Source organism: Hesperophylax consimilis, chromosome 31 (genome assembly GCF_061612785.1).
Source record: "Hesperophylax consimilis isolate HC1 chromosome 31, BYU_Hcon_1.0, whole genome shotgun sequence".
Classification (NCBI taxonomy): Eukaryota; Metazoa; Arthropoda; class Insecta; order Trichoptera; family Limnephilidae; genus Hesperophylax; species Hesperophylax consimilis.
This window is the reverse complement of record NC_142866.1, coordinates 5,370,906-5,393,141: the sequence shown is the minus strand read 5'-3', so window position 1 is coordinate 5,393,141 and position 22,236 is coordinate 5,370,906. Positions and strand designations below refer to the sequence as shown.

Below are 22,236 nucleotides of genomic sequence, written 5' to 3'. Positions count from 1 at the left end.
CGTCCATAATATCAACAAAGGTCGATCAGGCCCGTAGTCACTTTAAGTAGTCGTTAAAAGGTTTTTCGGGTATTTTATTTACTTTTTAAATAAGCAGACATCTAAGTTTCACGGTGATAAATCACATTTTCCTATTGTTCAAGTCATAACTCCCTTCACGTTGAAGGAATCGTTAGCAGTTTCCACAGGTGGCGCCGAGCATAGACCAAAACTATTTTAAGTTGTCCGTTTGCTGACTTGCCCCACCCCCATTTTATTTCGACCTACTGGCAACACAAATTGACACAGCGTCATTATTTGAGTCGACAAAATGTTCGTTCTCCGTGCAAACCGAGCCCACACCGTCGCGTCGTAAAATGAACGAATACAGTGTTTATACACAAATCCAAAAATAAATTATCCAAAATGATGATCGTCATCCGGTCGGCATCAAATAGCCGACTACTTTATTTCAGCGAGACCACGTGAGGGAAGATTTCCACTTGCCATAGACTGACGGGGCACGTGGCGTTGCGGCGCGTCGCGTTTTAATATACATTTTATATGAGGCGTCGATTACAAAGCTACGCAAGGTTGATCGTTATTTGCCGGAATAGAATAAAACATAATTTATACTTACCATGTTGCCTATTTCTTAAAAAAATAATAACACCGAGTGTATTTTCTCTGTTACGCAGTAAATATTTGTATTATTTTCTCCGGGTAAAGAAAGCCGGGAGTTCAATAAGTGATGTGAATTGTGTACTCTGTAAATAGAATCAATCGACTCTGATACCTGGGCTATTTTAGAAACTCGGTTCATCGTTTTTTCATCAAATGTCACAAAAATACTTTCAGTTTGTGATTTATCATCAAGGTTTCTTAATTGAAACTGTGTTCTGTCTGTATCATTATTCCATGAAATAGATGAGTTGATCTTGAAAACAAAGGACATTCTTTGATCTGTGGACTGGTAGAGCCAGTATGACTGGCTCTGGCACCAATCCAAGGTCTCGTTTAATGTTTTTTCCAAATACAGATTCCGAACAAAAAGTGCGCCTCACACTTCATGAACTGTTTTATGTTATTTTAGTTTTTTAATGTACCACAACAGTAAACGTACATTAACATTTAAAAAATACATAAAATTAATACCAACTATATATACAACAATATATAAATATAAAAGTAGGTACGTAAAAAAAAATTAAAAGACAATAAAGTTTGAGTTAAGTGAAGCCAAGTTTAAACAAGAGATTCTATACATATAAAGTTCTAGTGGCTGATGCAAAATATGTTCGGAATCTTGCTACTACAGTGATGGATGTTATAATATAGTCGACATATTCGCACAGGATCGGTTGGTTTAGGTTAGGTTAAGTTTTATTACGACGTTACGAAATGAGAAAACGGTCTGTCTCTGATAAAGTTTGGACCCAAGTGTTGGAGAAACAATAGAGCGCGGTGGTAGCACCGTGACGCGGAAGGAAATTTGAGAAAAGTGCTATTTATTTGCTACGGTAAACAATAAAAATCGACTATAGGGTAAATATTCTATGTAAATGAACGCATTCAGTTATCAATGTTGAATAATTATCACGCCAACTGTTGACCTTGATCTTGTGATACTGAACTAAATAATATTTTGTACTTGTAAACAATCGTCAAAAGGTGCATATCAATATATGAAAAAAATGAAGAAAGCAAAAGCGAAAACAAAAATTATTTGTCAATTAACAGTGTAAAGTGAGCGTAGTCCCTACAAACACTGTAGAATATAATTAACTTTCCAATCGTCTGACATTCTCCATATAAGGATACATATTTGATATATCTCAATATATTTTTAGCTTTTGTCATAATATCTTTTATTGTAACATTTATATTGTATTAATTTCGTGTAATATGTAATTTGTTAATTGGACTTGGTCCGGTAGTAAATAAATAAATATATTGAGGTGGGATCTTGCTTCACTAGCGTCTCTAGCGGCGAAGGTTGTATGGGTTTGTTTTCTTTCATTCCTATTTCGTGAAATATACCTATTCTTTATTTTACGTTAGTAAATTATAGAAATCTAAATTTAAATATATATATATATATATATATATATATATATATATATATATATATATATCACACCGCCTATTTGGCGACCAGCATGGGAAAATATGCATTTAAAGTGGCGACCACCGACATTTGGCGACCGATATACGGTTGCCACTTTGTTTTCTCAAAATTTTTACACAGTTCAATAATAGATGTCGTTACAAGCATCTGAGCGAAATTAGTCCTGGTCGCCAAATTGGGCTGGGGGTGCACGTTTTCGAATATTTAAGTTCCGGAGTCTGTCGCCAGGCAGCTTGGCGCTAGGTGATATACACAGCCACGTATTCCGCATTTCATTCCTGGCCTTTAGTGGCGACTGGGTATGACGAATTCTTAATTTCACAACAAGCCTTTAGTGGCGACTGGGTACGACGTATTCCGCATTTCATATCTAGCCTAAAGTGGCGACCTTTCATAACTAGACTAAAATGGCGACCGTGTTCGACGTATTCTGCGTTTTATTCCTAGCCGTTAGTGGCGACTGGAAACGACGTATTCTGCATTTCATATCTAGCCTGTTGTGGTGACCGTGAAGGGTACGTTTTTTCGCATTTCATAGCTAGTGGCGACAGGAAACAATGTTGCCGGTTCGTTTCAACTCGCGGTGGCTGGTTATTTGCGACGTTGCAGCACATGTTTTGCCAGTGGTCCCGAATGTCTTACTATTTCAAATGTATCTATTTTCAATTTAATACCGAGTATTGACGTCTGTACGTTTTAGAGTTTATTTGGCGACCAACCATTTTAATGTCTTGTTTACATACAGTATTGATTATTGAGATATTACTGTCGATACAATGAAAGCAACTCGTTCTAAATAGAAGTTAAAAAGCACAAATAGAAATTTAGAAGGTGGGTATGGGTAGCACTTCCCTGGAAACCATTTAATGACACAACACCCCTGACATAGGCCACACCAAGTGGTTGGCTACATTTCGTGATTTAGCAGGTGTGTCTGTTTTCATGGGGTAATGTTTGCCCGGGTCTGGGTGGTGGGTGCGATGACTGTTTACAACCGGTTACCGCCCTGAAGTGCCCTGAAGGGGTAACCATAAGTTACCTATACCGGGGCGGGTAAGTGGTGGGATCCTCAAAAAACCGGTTACCGCGGTCAGGGACGCTTGGTAATGCCGGGGCCTGAGCCTCAGACTGACGACTGAGGGTGTGCTGCCTCATCAACTAGTTGGGCAACTGTTGTGCCGGTTCGTGACCGAAACGGACCCAGCAACAGCGTTCGGGGACATTTGGGGTGACCTCTCCAGCCGGATTCTCTCGGCTCATCGCCTTGCGCCGCAATGAGTGGGTTGGGTTCATACCAATCATCACTACTGTCCACTATAATCCCTAGTTTACTACACACCCCTCATACCCTTTTCTTCCCAGACCTTCCTTTCCCTTCATAACATTGCAGAAAAATGTACAAATAAGAAAACAATTAACTGGTAAACATTAAACAAACAACCATAAGGAACTCCAGTCCATTATTTTTATATTTTATTATTAAATTACAGCATTTTAATTCTGTGGTATCATCTTCTTTGTATTCAATTTATTAAAATAAAAAAAAATAAAAAAACTAATTTCAATTTCTCTACAAAGTCTCACATGGCGTCTCCAATAATACTAAACAATAGGTACGCATGTACCTAACAACTGTCTTTACAATACAATCACCTTTCTGAATGCTTCTGGTAATACTGGCAAGTATCTCAGATTTAAAGTAAAATACAAAATGATCATACAAACAAAAAAAAATAAAACCGTTACATTGACAAGTTGGCGGATAACAAAATTCTTATTATTAATTCATAAATATAAATAGCATACTAGGGTTGTACTGCAATTATTTGTCATAAATTCACAAGTAATAAACTAGTTTTTTCGATCTTTTTATAGTTTTTTTAAATCAAAATCGCATTCCAGGTTGTACTCCTAAGGGTAAGGCTCATTAACAATTTATTAGTATGTAATTTTATTTCAATAAATGTTAAAAATATAAAAATTGATTATTTTTTCGGTATGGAACGCATTGTTGTATTTTACATTGTTTTATATGGGAAAAATTATTTCGCAACGAGTGTTTCACATAACGAGGAAGATTCTGGAACGAATTAGTCTCGTTATGAGAGGTTCCACTGTACTTATATAACCACCCTTTACAAAATAGTTTTATTTTTATTTATTTACTTATTAATTGACGCCTTGAAGGCTTTTACATGAATACACGTTTACAAGGATACTTTATCAGGATCACAATATTAAGTGTATATAATTTAGTACATAACACTTGTTTAATTTACATATAAATGACATGGAACGTAATATTAGTCATTCTTGTTTCTTATTTTACGCGGATGACATGAAATTATATAAATGCATTGACTCCGTAGATGACTGCAACCAGTTACAAGAAGACATTAACAAAATTGAACAATATTGCGAAAACAATCAACTATTTCAAAACTTAAGCAAATGTAATGTCCAATTAATTATACTTACAAATTAAACCTTGTACCATTACAATGGGTAGAAACAATCAGATCTCTTGGACTAATACTACATTCTAAAATTTTATTTAAGGATCATATTGAAAATATTTTAGAAAAAGCTTATAAACAAATGGTCTTTATTATAAGCATAGCAAAGCCTTTCCCGTAGCACACACCCTAATTATGTTATATGTCATATGTAAGGTCACAACTTAAGTTCGCCGCAGTCATTTGGAATCCTCAATATCAAACATAATGTATATTGATCGTATCGAAAATATCCAAAACAAATTTATAAAACACCTATCGTATCGCTTTAGTGATCATCGGTTTGACCCTATCGCTTTATATAAACGCATAAAAATCTATGATGCTTTATTCTTATACAAAATCGTGAACTGTCTTGTTCGTTCATCATATCTGTTAGAAAAGATTGCATTTCGTTGCCCCAAACAAAACACCAGATCGAACGATTTATTTAGAATATCTCACTGTAAATCCAAATACGCGCAAAACTCTATAATAGGACGTATGTGTGAAACTTCTAATACCTTACGAGATTTTCAACTTGAAATCAAATAAATTGCAACTCACTAAATTAATAATTAATAACTAAAAATACTTTTACTTTTGGGAAAATTATACTATTATGTGGAGGGAACTTTACTTCGTGTGGAGTCGAAGATACTTACGAATCTTTCAGGAAGGATCATGTGTTCAGTGATGAAATCAAAAGTTCCTCGCACATTTAATAATTAATAAATTAACTGATTCGTTTGTCTTCCGTAGTTTGTTTTATTATTTTCAATTAGTACCTATAACCATGCGAAAACTGTATCTTTAATAATATTATGTACTTCTTTAACATTTCATGGAATTTAATTGATCTATAACATATTCATGTTTATTATTATATTTCACTGTACGAATATAAGTTTCCTAAATAAATTTAAATAAAAAACAATTTTAAAAAAATAAGTTGAAAATAAAAAGTAGGTACAATATAAGTGGGTACAGAGTAAAACAGAAATAATAATATAAAAGATATTGAACATGACGTTAGCAATGTAAATATTTTTTTCGGAAGATGCAAATTTAATTTTATTATGGTTCGGACGGTGATATAGCGGGTGGGACTTCAACACTTCTAATTTTAAGCTGCCATATAATGTTGGAGATTTATTGCTTTTCCTACTTGAGATAGACAATAGATAAGGGTTTCAGTAAGTAGTTTACCTAACACTTAAAAATAAATCCTAAAAATGATATTTACAATGCAACATTTTAGAATTTCATAATATAGTTGTAAGACACCGTGTTTATAAATATACCATGCCAAAAATATTACTGTACTTTACAATATAAGGCTATGACATTATTTGTGAACATGTGAGGAAATAATATATGTTTTTATGCTACTTTTAAAAAAGAAATGACGAATAAATATAATTCTTATGACAAAAACTATTTGGAATAGGAATTGTCGCATTCCGGAAAAAACAGATACCTAACTGAGTTTTGCAAATATTTTTGTATTTATTATTGTGACGGCTGTTTCGGGGTTCAAGTACTTATAAAATTTCAGCTACGCCACACGAAGGCAACTTATTTATATGATTTTATTTACCCCTTCAGTATTCTTATTTGTATGATGTTTTGGTGTTTAATTAACACACTTTGATCGGGTTATTTTTTCGCCGGCAGACCGCTGAAAATGGGCGAAAATAAAGGTCCCGTGCGAATTTCTTTAATTTGTTTTAAATCGCTATATCTTCGAAAATAATAGAAATATTTTAATAAAATTTTCTACATACTAACTCAGCATACCCAAGCTATAAAATTTCTAGCCGAAAACCAATTATTATTTCTAATGCAACTTAATAAATCGAAAACAAAATCATTGTTGGGTCATTAGGGTTCAATTTTTAAAGTATAAACTAGGTTTCAATTTTATAAAATTACAAATTATTATATTTTCACCAAGCCCAAATCATTATAAAAACAAAAACAATTGCCACATCACTAGTATCGTCAGAGTAACACATTATTACCCATTCAAATACCACGTGTGCAATTGCCACCCAAAAAACCATCGGAACATGCTAATAATATTGGTTATTTTTTTAAATGAAATTTAAAATAATCTCCTCGGAACACAACCGTAGGACAATTTGCTTTTTAAAAACTGCCATGCACTTGTAAATATTTATTATGGTCCGCCTTACTGTGTTCGCCGATACCTGCTTTTGTTAGATGCGCCAGACACTCGGTAGTTGAGTGGGTGCGGAACCGAGATAGAGAGATTTGTTTCGAGTTCCAGGGACATAAAAACTCTCGTTCCAGGAATTGAACTATTATAATAACAGAATATGTTATCTAAATTACTTATTTCATTGTACTTCAAACGCAATACCTATCAAGTGTCAGGTGTTAATAATATAGGTCATTTTAGTTGAAATATCGATGTACACAAAAGACTCCAAGATAAATACTAAAAAAAGACTTGCATTACAATTTGATAATTACGTACGTATAGTTGGAACCTTTACAGAGAGATTGGTTTATAATATGTATTCATATAAAAACATCGGATAATTTCTTCTTTTCTGCCATTGAAATGAGGCGGGCGCAGAAGGTAGAAATACACTTCCGACGTTAAGCATCAATCGACCGAACGCGAACGGGAAGAACTACCCTTCCCGATTAAAGTGTGTTAAGCTAGCTTGGAATGGCTTTAGCTGTGTTTGGTGACCAGAACTGAATATCCTGGTACTTCCCCACCTTCCTCTTCCTCGTCTCATTCCCCTCACCTACCTTCAGTCTCACAACATTCCCCAATTGGGGATAGGCCATAGTCTCACTGACTCCAGACGGGAGCGATTGAGACTCTTGTGTGGTATTCAATTAAAAAATGTACTAATAGACGTAAAAAGTAGAAGAACAAAATAATATAACTGGAAGTGGGTGTACAAGCGTCCTGAGGGGTTTTACATGTAGGTAGTACAATATTAACATCACAGAAAGTTTTAAAACAAAGTAAAGTTAGTAATAATAAAAATAAAACTATATTAGATAAACAAATACAACAAACAAAAATTAAAATAACACAGCAAACAGAGAGGTTATTAATTTTCTTTTGAATTAACTTAATGTTTATAAGGTAAGGCTTATGCATAGCACAAAGGATTGCAAATTATTATAAGCAATAATTATTGTAAGGCTGCGGTTACACTTGGAAGTTTTTTTTACCGTAAGTGAGTTAAGGCAAAATTATCTATCGAAACGTCACCTATAAAGTGACATGCTGCCAATGGGACTCGAACCCACGGCCTTCTGATTACCGGTCAGCAGCTCTACTTCTGAGCTATGGCGGCTTATTTAATACCCGCCAAATTAGTCAATGTGTACTTAGTGTTCTGCAAGCAAAATTATTGCTTATTAATTTTTTTCTTACCTGAAAAAACCAACTTCATTTTTGTAGGTAAAGGAATTATAAGTGCTTAATTCTCCCACTTAAGGGCGTCGAGATATATGTCTTGATTAATTGACTAATTTGGTGGGTATTAAATAAGCCGCCATAGTTCAGTGGTAGAGCTGCCGACCGGTAATCAGAAGGCCGTGGGTTCGAGTCCCATTGGTGACATGTATTTTTTCCCGGGAGCTTTTTCAATTTGTAAGTTTTTTCTCTTACAATAATATTGCTTATAATAATTTGTAACCGAGAGGTTTACAAAAATCTTCTTTAATCATGGTTATTATCGGTTAAACTTGATTAATCTTAGTTTATCTTGGTTTATCTAAGTTAATCTTGGTTAATGTTTTGGTAGTCTTAGTTAATAATATGGGTATTCTTTGTTAGTAGCCTCCATACTCAAAAATTAAATACAAAAAACAAATATTAATATAAGTACACTGATGCTCGAACTCTGAATTTTGTAAAATAAATGGTTAAGCAACCTAACTTTTACTATTGTCTAATTACCTTGTCATAGTTACCTAAGATTATTTTTGAGAAATAATTCTTTGCTAATTAGCGCCATGCACTAGTCACCAAACCTGCTGGAGTGTTATTTATTTATGCGACAATTTGTGTTTCCATTTTTAATTTTGTACCTATTCATGTATGGGATTTCAGCACTGTGCAATGCCGCGTACAGTTCAGACTTAATAAATCCACCCATAAGCGACACTTTGAACTTAAACTCTTGTCTCTAACTGCTCAAGGAAAACCTCCCCTCTGCGGGTATAAAACACTCAGCCAACCTCCAATCATACAGATGAGGTTAAGGAAATATCCGAAGAAAGAGTTGACTCTAATTAGGTAGGTAGGCAGCTGGGCAGGTAGGTACATTGAAAAAAATTGAAAAAATCGTCATACATATCTTGCAATACTTAGTTTTAATAAAGTAGTGCGTATCTCTATTTGATAGCCTATTACTCTTGGAATTATTTGACATTTACGTGCCTGAAAACTTGAGCAGTAGGTAGTCGTCATCATGACACGAATTGTTCAAGATACCAAACTGCAGAATAGATTTTCAAGCATAGCATAGCATGACAATATGAATTTTTCTATTGAATAATATTGTAAAAACAGTATATATATTTAATTACTCTAAATAACCTCAAAACTTGGTTCGTATACCTACCTGTATTCCCTAATGTGTTTATTGTTCTAGATGAGAAATATTTTACGTATGCAAATTGCATTGTGTATATATCTACTGATTAATCTATTGATCAATACATTATTTTAGTAATTGTGGAATGATTTGCCGGCCTCTGTTTTTCCTCCCTCATGCATCATGGGTCTCTTTAATACCCATGTACAGTATTTCCTCTCCTCAAAAAGACATGTTCAGGCCCAGAAGTAAATTATATTCCTCAGGGCCTCAATGTAAAAAATGGGTTTAAGTAAAGTAAACATTTTTTTCCTGCAATAAGTTATATCTTAGGCCCTTGAAGTGGTTTTTCACAAACACTCTACAAATAATCAAAATATTTTTTTACTAGATAGGTAGTTCCTACGTGCTTAAGTGTGAAACTGAACAGTGTACACTAAGGACGGGTTGTTTCGGAGAATTTGAACAATTCATCAAATTTCAACGTTCATTTTCGGGTTCTGTGAAAGTCCTATTCAAGTTCTGTTACTATATGATTGTAGGCTAGTTGCTTGACAAAACTGAAATAAAAACAGAACTTGAAAAAATCTTTCACAGAACTTGAAAATGAGCGTTGAAATTTGATGAATTATTCAAATTCTCCGAAACAACCGGTCCTAAGAGTGCATAATAATAATTGGATAATATTTAGAGCATCGTATTTTGAAAAATCACCTCATGGGCGCTGAAACTATGGTATGGTGATACTATGGCATATCCTTACAACGACACCCTTCGAGGATTTTCAGGATTAGCATAACTGATGAATTAGCAAGTAACCTTCCCCAGGACTTGTTGAAATTACAACTAGCTTATGGCAGGATTATTCGTTTATTATATCTTAAAATATCACGTGACATTAATATTTTTTCAAAGACAGATCATTTATTTCATCTTATGTTGTTTTTTTTAAATGCCACACAATAAAGTCTTTTACAAATTTAGGTACGTTTTTATAGGTAAGTTGTGCAAAGTAGTATGACAAGTTTAAAGTACATAATATAATAATAACTGTGTAAAAAAAGTACATAAAAAATAAAATATGATACGTAAAAGATAGATATAATAGTACAATATTATTTAATTGGCAAGTTGAAATCTGGGTAGCCGGTAGAGTCTACGAAGATTCATGTTATTTATGATGATAGAGAAATTATTATAAGCATTCCAGCTATTCTTTGAACACGTATCCTCAGTGATTTTCATATATTATTATGAAAAAGTGTTATTACACATAAAATAAATAAAACAATTTGTTGAGCACGAGACCACAAAAAAATTAAAGAAAAGCTAATAATCATGCGACAGATATAAATGTATTAGGAAGATGGCCAACTATATAACAGATGGATAACTTTTTTTCAAAATAAATGCAAAAGATATTATTATTTGTCAGCATAATTCACATCGAATGACGTTATATGATAATAACAGGATATTATTGTAGTACTTATATTATGTAATCATTACATTTATCTTAATAATCTATGGCTTGTCATTGAAGTAAAATCATGTATTATTTCATAGTGCTTTCACAGAAACAAAAGTATTGAAATCCGTAAGTCTAAACTTAAACTTTAGGTTGCACAGTTTACACCCGCGCTGTGCAAGCGGGTTCCTTTCAGAGCATCGGACCATCATAATATGATTATTTGCCGGAAATTAAAACAAAAATTATGTCCTAAATGAAAAGAAAAATGATTATTGACAGTAGATGTAATATGGACGATGGTCCCTTTACTTAATCAATTGTTTATGAAATTACTAACTCAACTCTTTTTCTTGTTAGAATGGTAGAATAGAGTCATAAAATAGGTACATAATATTCGTGATAATTACTAATATCAATGAACGAAATCGTTTTATCTAAAATCAGAAAAAATTGCAATCGCCCAACAAACATTTGGTAGGGCGCTAATGTCAGATGTTGTTAGCTTTGACGAAACCGATTCCAATAAATATAAGGGGGATCAATCAAATTAATAATAATATGACCATTACGTGATAATTTTATCCAACTCAGTTCTATCTAAACAATAACTTGTTTATTTACGGTGATAAGTTTATTGTTCGCCAAACAAGTTGAGAAAATGATTAGTTTACTAATGCGGATTTTGTGTTGTTTAGATATATAAAGAGATTATCTTGCCTTTATCGCGAGATTAATTTTAAAAGGGTTCCCAGATTTTAAAATAAAATTTTGAAACATTTATATTAGATTAGCCGGGCTTTACACACAATTTTTAGAATTCGGATGTAGGTAGTAATTTTTATTTTATTCTTATCGTCAAGTATGCAAAATTTCATCAACATCGGAATAAAACTGTAGATTTGTATAAAAAGCCAAACCAAACATCTTTATATATTATGCATGTAGATGGATATATAGGCCCTGTCCCAATCTTTTTGTTTTTGTCGGATGTTTTGAAAACATTTTGTCGCTGGAGACCTGACTTGAGATGACCGCCGCTAACTATGAAATTTGGCAAAATTTCGTTGTTGTTTCTAAGCATAGAAAAATAATTACTTTTCTACCAACCTTACGGTTTCACTGTCAGTGAATTCAATTCATTTGGCTAATACCATTTGTTCCCATCCAGTCAAGGCCTGGCTGGTTTCATTGGCTGGCTAAGTCCTCCATCACTGAATAAGCAACCAACATCTGCCGCAAAATGACGGTAGTAGGAGATTTTTAAATAGTGATAGGTTTTACGAAATCCGAGAATGATTATTTTTCTTTTAAGAAATAAACCTTTTCGCAATTGTCGTCCATCGTAGAAAGGCAGCTACTAAGTCAGAATACTTATTGGTGACAAACATAACGCTAGAGCCAAAGCGGTTCGTTAAAATACAAGCCAAAATCGATAGTCAATTTTGACAGACGTGAAGGGAGATAATTACGTTATTTTCTGTTATTTCTAATATAAAATGTATCATAAAATCGTCCACCATTTTGAATTTTCGGAATGCTATTCTTTTAAAATTAAATTTGCATCATTCTAGACAAGCAAATTAAATTAATGTATTATGTCGTCAAATTAACCTTTGTTTGTATGGACTCGTCTTTTCAATGACAGCGTATCGTTATATACATAGGATATACACCGGTGCCAAATCAAGACCAAATTAAAAGGATTCTGAAAGCATCGGAATATAAACGTATGGCATACGGGAATATACGGAAGTCGTTAAATGTTCGTAATGAACGGACGCCTTATTAAAAACGTAATGTACTGTGATATTCGTAAGATATATGCGGTTACCAAAAGGGCAGCAATATGAGAGGGTGTCCAAAAGACTCTAAAATGTATGTACCTTGCAAAAATATGAATACCCTTAAAACACGATTTATGGCGAATTCTGTTACGATCACTTTATTCTATAACTATATATAAGTGAACATTCACAGCGTTTTTGTTTCTAAACCTACCATAAGCGGTGGTAGTCAAAAGGATGCGAAGTGAAAGGTCGCCACATCGGTAGCGGGATTTATATATATATATATATATATATATATATATATATATATATATATATATATTAGGAAACCAACAAAAAAGTATGAAGTGCTTTTTACTCAAATATAAACTAATATATTGAAGAGTCTATTAGGTTTGTATTAACAGTTTGTTATAAGCCTCCTTTCGCACTCTGTCTAATATTAGTATAGATTATGAAATGGCGGTGTTAATAAAAAGCCGAGCAAGAACAGTGACATCTCTCTTTTTCTCGGAATAAAACTGTAGATTTGCATAAAAAATAGACATACCAGTGACATTATTTGGAGTAAAAAATATGAATGCAATTTTGGTCTCCGATGACATTGATTATTTTTTTTCAAACAAAAAACAAAAAAATATCAAAAGGTTTTGGACAGTTAGAATCGGGTAAGGGGTTGAACGGTTACTCGGCTAAGTGACCAGTAAAAAAAATGGAAAAAAAAACAAAATTAGCATTTTTTACTCCAAATAGTGTCAGGAATCACTTGTCAAAGGTAAGTCAAGTACGTCCGTTATCATCCTGTACAGATTTTTCTATTAGCCACTGAAATACCTCCACAGAACACAAAGAAGATGTGTGGATGTCGACTGACTAAATACATTTAGCTAAAATTATTTTTCTTTCTTCTTCCTCAAAAGTATTTTCATTCCTTTTGGCTTTATTCTCTTTTAACGAATTCACTCTAGTTACACAAATAACAACGTAAATCTTTGCAAATCTTATTTAGATTTTCTTATATTTCAGTGATACCAAAAAATGTACATTTTATCATTGTGGACGTCGCATTTAGTTGATTTTTCCTAATTTATTGTCAATTTTACCTTTACAATAATGTGATGTTTTCTCGGTCACCAAACTAGGTACAGCCCGTATTATGGTGTCCCAGTGTACACAATATTGACAGTAGATATAACAACATGAGTGCATATTATATCTGAGTAACACGTTTGGGTATAGATTGAGGTTGAAGTTCACAAAAGTAACAATACTTACATGATGTTATTAGTTACATTACGTATAGCTGATATTTTTATGAAAGTACAAATAAGATTAAATAAACATAATAGCTACCTATCCAAACGTCGTCTGTTCAAATAATAAATAAATAGTCCCTGCCATTCTTTTCTATTGTGTTCGTATTTAAAATTAAACACTAAATTGTAGACACGATTTAGCTATAAAGTAAATTTAAACGTGCTTAAAATAATGTAATACCTAATGTGTAAAGAAATGTTACCTAAAATATTACTATGAAATGTTAGGTAATAACGATTTATATATAGGTAAACATAAATAAATAAAATATATTATATTAAAATTTCAAGTTAAAAAAATAATATCTTACGATGATAAGGCGGAGATTTTAAATTGTAGGTGTTACGTATATGTATAAAGTTTGTGTTTATTTTCCACGAATTCCAAAACTCGTTGATTTCCCCCCTTAAATCCACTTTCCCTCTAATTAAGTATCTATGTCAACTTTTTGGCTCCCAACCATCTGGAGCCGGTGAATCTATGGCATCCCCAGTTGGGGTATATTGGGAGGCTGAAGGCAGAGGGAGGGGAAATAAATGGAAGAGGAAAGTGGAGAAATACCTGGTTATTCATATCTGGTCACCAAATATGGCCAAAGCCATTTCAAGCAATGTTTCAATTCTGAATTTGTTCTTATACTAGGGCGATACTGATAGTAGGTATCTTCCACTCTAAAACATTTAAATATTTGAACACAAAATAATTTTTTTTTAAATGTTCGTTATGAAAATACACCTTTTTTTTTAAAAAAAATCGTAAATATAAAGATATTTGTTTTTCGTATACTCGTAGATAAGGAGTCAAGATTTGATCAGATCTAGATTAAATTATTAGGCCAGTTCCTTTGCGGCCAGATAATGCCACCGTATCAAACCGATTGATATAACATTCGAACTTCTTAACTATTAGCTTGCCTATAAGTTAAGTGTAACAACTGATTAATCACTATACTATAACTGTTATAGTATAACAGAACTTGAATAGAACCTTTATAGAACTTGAAAATTGACTTTCAAATTTGATGAAGTCCTCGTCATGCCATAAAAACCTTTCCAAAAAAACATCTTTTCGAAGTCATCCTACTTCGCCTACGCGATTATGAGTAAAAAATGCACAGCTATGTGCATTTTTTACAACATTCACAACTTTCTATTATTCTATTATTTTATCATTTTATTCTATTTTATTCTCAATTTATTCTGTTTTCTTTTCTTTGGTTTTCTGTTCTATCTTTTTGTTTTTGATCCTATATATTTTATTGTATCTCTATATGGAATGTGTGGGACTGCACTAACCTCCCCACATACCGGAATAAACACTTTATTATTATTATTATTATGAATATAATATCTACAATCATTTGAAGAATCGAATAAATAAACTTCCATATCAGAATGACTTGGCATTTTCAACGTGTAGGAAGAATATTCCTGAATCCACAACAAATATTTCTTTGTCCTTTCCAGAAATAATTCTAGCAAAGTCATCTTAGATACTTCAAATAAAGTAATGAATACATTATTAGATAATAACATTAATATATTTGCTGTTTAAAAGATAAAAATGATAATCAAATAGATTTCTTCACCTTTAAGCTTGCCACGATTTAGATAGCGCAATTAATACGTGATTTTTTAGAGTATCGAGTATTTCGAGTAAAAGTACTCATTGCCTCAACGATGCGTGTTGTAACCAGATCTGAGTAGACATGTGTATACATTTATTTTTTTAAATTTGTATTGTATATTGAGTTATGTACAAGGATACATTTCGTTATTCATAAATTATATTTTTGCAGTAAACACACACTTTTTTTTAATAGGTAGGTACTTAAGCAGTATTTTTTTAACTCATCTCGCCCCACATTTTCCGATTGGAGGTATATAACATATTCCCCACACGAAAGTACCTTGTATTTTTAGGAGTGCATTATCAACAAGGAAGTAATGCAACAAATGCATACAGGTAAATAATGTGATACTCCACGATTCATTGCGTACTTTCCCATGTTATGCTTTGAACGTGTTTTAAAGGAAATAAATATAATTATGTGACATGTCACATACAATTAATTATCACGCACTGAAAGATAATTGTGATTTACCAGTTTTTTTTTTAATTATTGATAACATCTTTTAACGTGATATGGTATGAAATTAATATTTAAAATGCCTTATTTTCGAGAGAACTAGTCAGTCACGGTCATAATTTTGTGAACTGCGGTCATTGGCACGTTACCGTAGAGTTGCAGTATAGTTGGCGAAAAAGAATATTAATTAAGTGGCGCTGTGAGTTACTAATGTATTTAGCTAAATATTATTATAAATATATATATATATATATATAAATTATAATACTGTGTTACGTGACCTTCCCATCACTTATTTACTTTAACACATATTTGATTTACCCCTACCACAATATAAAAAAATATTTATTTGTGTGGTTAAAACAAAATAATAAAAAAGTTGGTTTTGTGCCTATTTTTACGATTTTCGTTGTGTATTGCGTTTCTATCCGTGACAACGTGTGTAGTAATTTGACTTATCATTTGCTGTCGGCATGTAAAACGCTAATTTAATAACTGTTTGCAATTCCCGTGTTTTGTTGTTAATACCTAATTGTGATACTTATAATAGCGTGGTGTCTGTGAATATTTTAGATACCTCTAGGTATTGTAGGTAAGAAATATAATATATACAATATTATCAAATGGAAACCGGTTTTAAGAACTGTGGTGTAGTTATGAGCGTGATCGAGACATCCATTTCGGTTTTATCAATTATTTTAAGATTTTAAAAATTTATATGTATCCATTATCACTACCATTGATAGTTGACGTAATTTCAGTTGGAATTAATTTTACCTAATAGAATCTTAGAAATGTTCACAATTAATTGAAACAAACATGTACACTATGAATTATGTAATAATACACTACTTTGGTCTATTTGGTTTCGATTGTTTCAAAGCCAACACTTTTATTATTATCATTAAATTAATGACGCTACAATGTGATTTTGTAATTAATATTACCCTTTTTAATTACTTTTTGGCTGGACGATATTGGCCATGTATATACTATTAATTTCAATGGTACAGATTGTTCTTAAATGTGGTTTCTTTCTCACAGTTGTAAACATATTTGATCGAAACATTATCGGATTATCTCTATGTCCATATTATGTTAAAACATCAAACTCGTTGTGTAGTCTTGATTGAATCCAATGTACTATAATAATAACATACACGACATGTGTTTGCTTAGAACTCGGCGCGAATAAATTGTGTGATTTAATAAGTTTGATCGATTTATCGCGGCTTATTATTAACACACCGGATTCACGTGCATTGATTAGTTTGTTCCATCGATATATGAATATACTTATTTAGTCGATAGTTTGCGCAAGTCGGTTAATGAACGAAATCGAAAAATTAGAAAAAAACACCACGGATTAAATAAATAACTCAGGTCAAGGGCTAATATACGAGGGAGCGTAGGGGCTTAATACCCCCAACACCACCCCCCCCCCCCAATAATAAGTCGGGGTAAGTAAAGGTCACAAAAAACTTACAAAAACAACCCCCTCCCCTCTTCCTTACCCCCCACCAGGGTTAAACTCACCCCCATGTGAATGTTATAGCTACGCCATTTCCTCGGGTGAATTTTGAAAACTGGTTCTGCTTTTCTTATTTATTTAAAAAAAATAGTTTTCTTTTATTTTACGATTTTATTAGGACCTTTTTTATGGTGGTCCGAATGAGTCCCGGGGCCAAATAATGAGAAAGCGTATTCCGTTTTCGGATGCAAAATGATAATTTAAGTATTTCTTAACAAGAATTATTATACAATTCTTAATAGGGTCGGGAAAACGCGCACTTAATGCATTCTATTGTGGTGGGGGAGTGAGGGTATATTCCTACATTATTTTTTTAAATTGCACATCGTGTTTCTTCAGTGTGATAGTTTCATAGCTTGTTAAGTAGGTAGTAACTTTTTTTTTACATTTATACCACACAGGAGGCCCTGAGGAAAATGATTTCCCTTAGGGCCTATGTCATATCTTAAGATGCTGTGTGGAGGGTCTCACAATGAGAGGAAGGAGGAAACACAGAGGCCGGTAAATTTTTCCACAGCCGAAGCGACCCATTCTCATGTGACAATTGTCAACCGTGTACAAATGTTGGGCTTGCATTGTTTGCTACAAAATGTAGACTGTTGGTAGTTTTCAAAATCGAGTATGAATTTTTTTTATTTTTATTTTTTATAGTGAATACCTCACAAGAGTCCCAACTGCTCCCGTCTGGAGCCAGTGAGACTATGGCATCCCCAATTGGGGGATGTTGTGAGGCTGAAGGTAAGTGGGGAAGGGAAAGAGGAAGGTGGGGAAGTACCTGGCTATTCAGATCTAGTCACTAAACACGGCTAAAGCCATTTGGAGCAACGTTTCAATTCTGAATGGTGGTCTTACACCAGGGCGATACTGGTAGTATCTTCCACTCTGGAACGTGCCGCAAATATACTATATATTATTTTAATTAATTAATTGTGAAATAACACAAATTAATCAAATAAAATTTATTTGCGCACGCCGGGTTCGAACCCGCGACCTTCGGAATGGCAGTCCAATGCGTTACCACTGGACTTTGCCGGCCGTCATAGAATTATTGTAATTATTATTAATATATATATGTATTATGAATTACCCTGAATATATGAAAATAGTTATTTTATTCTAACTAAAAAGTGTAAATTTAGCATATAGAAACAATTTTGAAATGTAAAACGATTTTACCTTAAAATATCACAAATTTATGCAAAAAATATTTTTGATTGTTTCGTTTTATTTAATGGTTCGCTTTAGCTTATGGTAGGCAGAGCTTTTCAGACTTTGGAATGCACGCCAATGGTAGTTACCGATAAATAATAATAATATTTGGCTAATTTATATAGCGCCGTTTTCGTGAGATATCACCTCAAGGGCGCTGTAAACACACTTAAGAACTTTTCCGTCTTGTCTGAATTTTAACAGCATGAATTACTACTCTGAAAATCTATGGTCTATTTATAAAACGAAAATTGAAGTCAATCAAATTTGGGTTACTATTCCATAGAAAATCCTATTCTTACAGATCTATTTCATAGATTCTATGGAATAGATCCGGTGTGATCCCGGCTTTAGTAAGAGAATATAATATTAGCAGATGCTTAACGTTGCAAAATAAAGTCAATATTTTAATTTAATTTAGTATTTGAATTCCCCCATTTCAAAAATTTGAAGGAATCAAAGGATAATATTATATTGTAAAACAGATGGATTTTACATTACTGTGACCTTTTCTGTTATCATCAGTTGATACATTGGGTTTTATAAATTATTATTATGTACACTTTCCTTACTTTTTTTAAAGCAAAAATTTCTTATACATAAATTCCATCAGCTTTACTGAATAATTTTGGAAATACCTGGATATTGGATGATAGGCCGGTGAAGCTTGTGTAAATTTAGGTAATAATAAACATACTCAGATACATTATTGTTGATCGATACCAGCAGAGATGTGCTTTATTTCAAATAAATCCATTTCAAATAGAAATGCAAAATGGGTATTTTCCATTTTAAATGCTTTTCTAAAAACCATTTTGCATTTTAAATGCTTTTCTCGATGCATTTTCCATTTTAAATGCTTTTTTGCAACATTCTTCCTACTATCTCCACTCATCTTTTTTTCATAAGCCCCAAATATCAATCGGTCCTCAACCTCGCTAAGAGAGATAATTTACATTTGTCGAGTTGCTCCCAGGTAGGAGCCCTGGCAATTGAGTGATACCATTACAAAAAATACTGAACATGGGGCCATGACGCTGTAATATTAAATGTTAGATAGCAGTTTCTATGTTTTTACGTTGGCAACATTAGTCCCGCGCAAATTTTTTGTGGTTTCATAATCTGTAGTCGTGATGTTTTTGAATTTACCATCATGTAATATGTTTGTTCTACATTGATGTCCATAATTAAATGACAAAATTGTTTAAAAATCCTATAATTATTTTAACTGAGAAACCATTTTGCATTTTCAATGCATTTTGAAAATAGGTATTTTGCATTTGAAATGCTTTTCTAAAAACCATTTTGCATTTTCAAATGGAAAAATTTTGACCCATTTCCATTTTGCATTTGAAATGGTTTTGGGTACCCATTTTGCACATCTCTGGATACCAGATACCACAACCTCCCGACAAAATGAATGGCTGGAAAAGTGTGTAACGGTGGCCGTCTAAAGGAAAACTGAGCCATATTTGTGGTACTTATAAATTCAGCGCAAAGTATAAATAATATGGAAGTGAAAAATTGTCAGATTTGAAAAAAGGGAGGTTAGAAAGTTGTATGTAACGATCTTTTTTAACTATATTTGGGTGAAAATTAATATGACTAGGATAAGAATAAAATACCAGTATGTCAAAAACAACATCCAAGTACTTACCTAATATACAATTCAATATTATATTATTATTGTTGTAAATAAAAAAAACTTTTCTGTAATTACTTTTTTATTTTTTTTACAGGATCACACCAGGAGTACAGGATTACCAAAGGGATAAAATACTACCAAAATGGTTAGCGTAAGTATCTAACAACTTTTTTATCTTTGTGGAATGTAAACAACTTTTCAAATAATTAATAAATTAGATAAGTAATTAAAAAAATTATAAATTATTAAGAAATTAACTGGGTTATAATCTTAAAATACTTATTATGTAAGTGCATAGTTGATTTCGGAACACCCTTAGTCTTAATAAAGAATAAATTAAGTAAATGGCAGCAGTAAACACAAATACAGGTTTTTCCAATAAGAGGTGTTATTTTGATATTCAATCGTAAAAGATCAATGGTTTCGTTGCTTGTGTGGCACGTAGCGCCGTCTTGTTGAAAGTAAACGTTGTGCAGATCAATACCATTCAATTCCGGCTATAAAAAATCATTAATCATCTCTCGATAGCGCAATCCATTCACTGTAACTGTTGACCCAGCCTCATTTTCGAAAGAGTAAGGTCCAATGACTCCGCTGGACCATAAACCACACCAAACAGTCACACGTTGAGGATAGAGAGGCTTTTCAACAATAACTCTTGGGTTTTCCGAGACCCAGATGTGACAATTTTGCTTGTTGACGAAGCCACCGAGGTGGAAATGGGCCTCATCACTCAAGCCGATTTGCATTTGATTCACTCAAGTGAATTTTAATAATTTCAATGCGTGGTTGAAGCGTGTATCGTTCCATTTTTATAAATGGCGTAGTTTCTACTAGTCAAATTTCAAAAAATGACAGCTTCAAAAGTAACATCTACCGAAATAGCGGGCTATTCAAAATAACACCTCTTATTGGAAAACCCTGTATTAAATCTCCATAAAATAGCACAATCACAACCAAAAACAGGTAAATCAACTGAGCTAAGATTTTTTTCTTTTAAGTATCAACATAGGAAAAAAACATTAAATTGAGAGAAAATTATAATTAATGGTCAATAAAAACTGATTGTCAAACTTATTTATAAATATAAAATCTCTATATAATAGCACAATCACAACTAAAAACAGATAAATCTACTGAGCTGAGATTTTTTTCTCTTTTAAGTATCAACATGGGAAAAAAAACATTAAATTGAGATCAAATTATAATTAATGGTCAATGCAAACTTATTGTCTAACAAAAAAAATCTAAATTATGACTACAAATACAAACACAGTAAAACAGACAATATTTTGTATAAACGATGTAAAAATAAAAATAAATAATTTAACTCAAGTCATAATCAAACAAACTTTAATTTGTATAATAATCTGAACTGTATACTACAGAGTAAACTGCAGTAAACAATTCTTTGTACTGAACAAGTATATAGTAAATAAAACATTTTTTCTACCTCATGGACGATAGAAACAAGGGAGGTTGCCCATGAATCATTATTAATACTAGGAAACTGCACGCACAGAATTGTTGCGAACATCGTTCACCCCTTTCCTCCAAGGTGCAGTTGGGCCGCAGCTCAGTGAAAGGCGGTACGCTTCCATATTAATCACCCTGTTTCTATTATCTATGGTACAATTCAAAAAAAAAATTTACAGACTTTTTTTCTAACATTGACATGTTTATTCAAAAGTCTTAAATCTCTTTCATGATTATTTTCAAATAAATATAAATAAAATAATAAAAAAGTTTTACTTATTTCTAACAATTACACACTATTTTTTGAATCTCAAAAATATTTCGTCGTTTATTTGAAAAATAGATATATTTATTTAAAATTTTCTGAAATATTTAACTGCAATATTATAACATCGAATTCTTAATTTTTTGTCGGTTACATATTATGAATTATTAAAATGCTTAATACGTTGTTAATAATAAGTATTTATAACTAGAATTGAATTTAAAGCTATTATTTAACTGGTTAAATGTA

General features: G+C 32.5%; 1 protein-coding gene across 2 annotated transcripts in view; it reads left to right on the top strand.

The window, feature by feature from the left end:
• The window catches only part of path (solute carrier family 36 member pathetic), a 73,763-nt gene that overhangs the window by 40,661 nt on the left and 10,866 nt on the right, over window positions 1-22,236 (top strand). Inside the window, exons 1-2 of one of the 2 annotated variants that reach the window (XM_089649743.1) lie at window positions 15,976-16,060; window positions 20,341-20,397. In XM_089649743.1, coding sequence (XP_089505869.1) covers window positions 20,389-20,397 — 9 coding nt within the window. In that variant the 5' untranslated portion in view covers window positions 15,976-16,060; window positions 20,341-20,388. Of the gene's footprint in view, window positions 1-15,975; window positions 16,061-20,340; window positions 20,398-22,236 lie in introns of those variants that run through there. The other variant, XM_089649742.1, reaches the window with a different exon arrangement.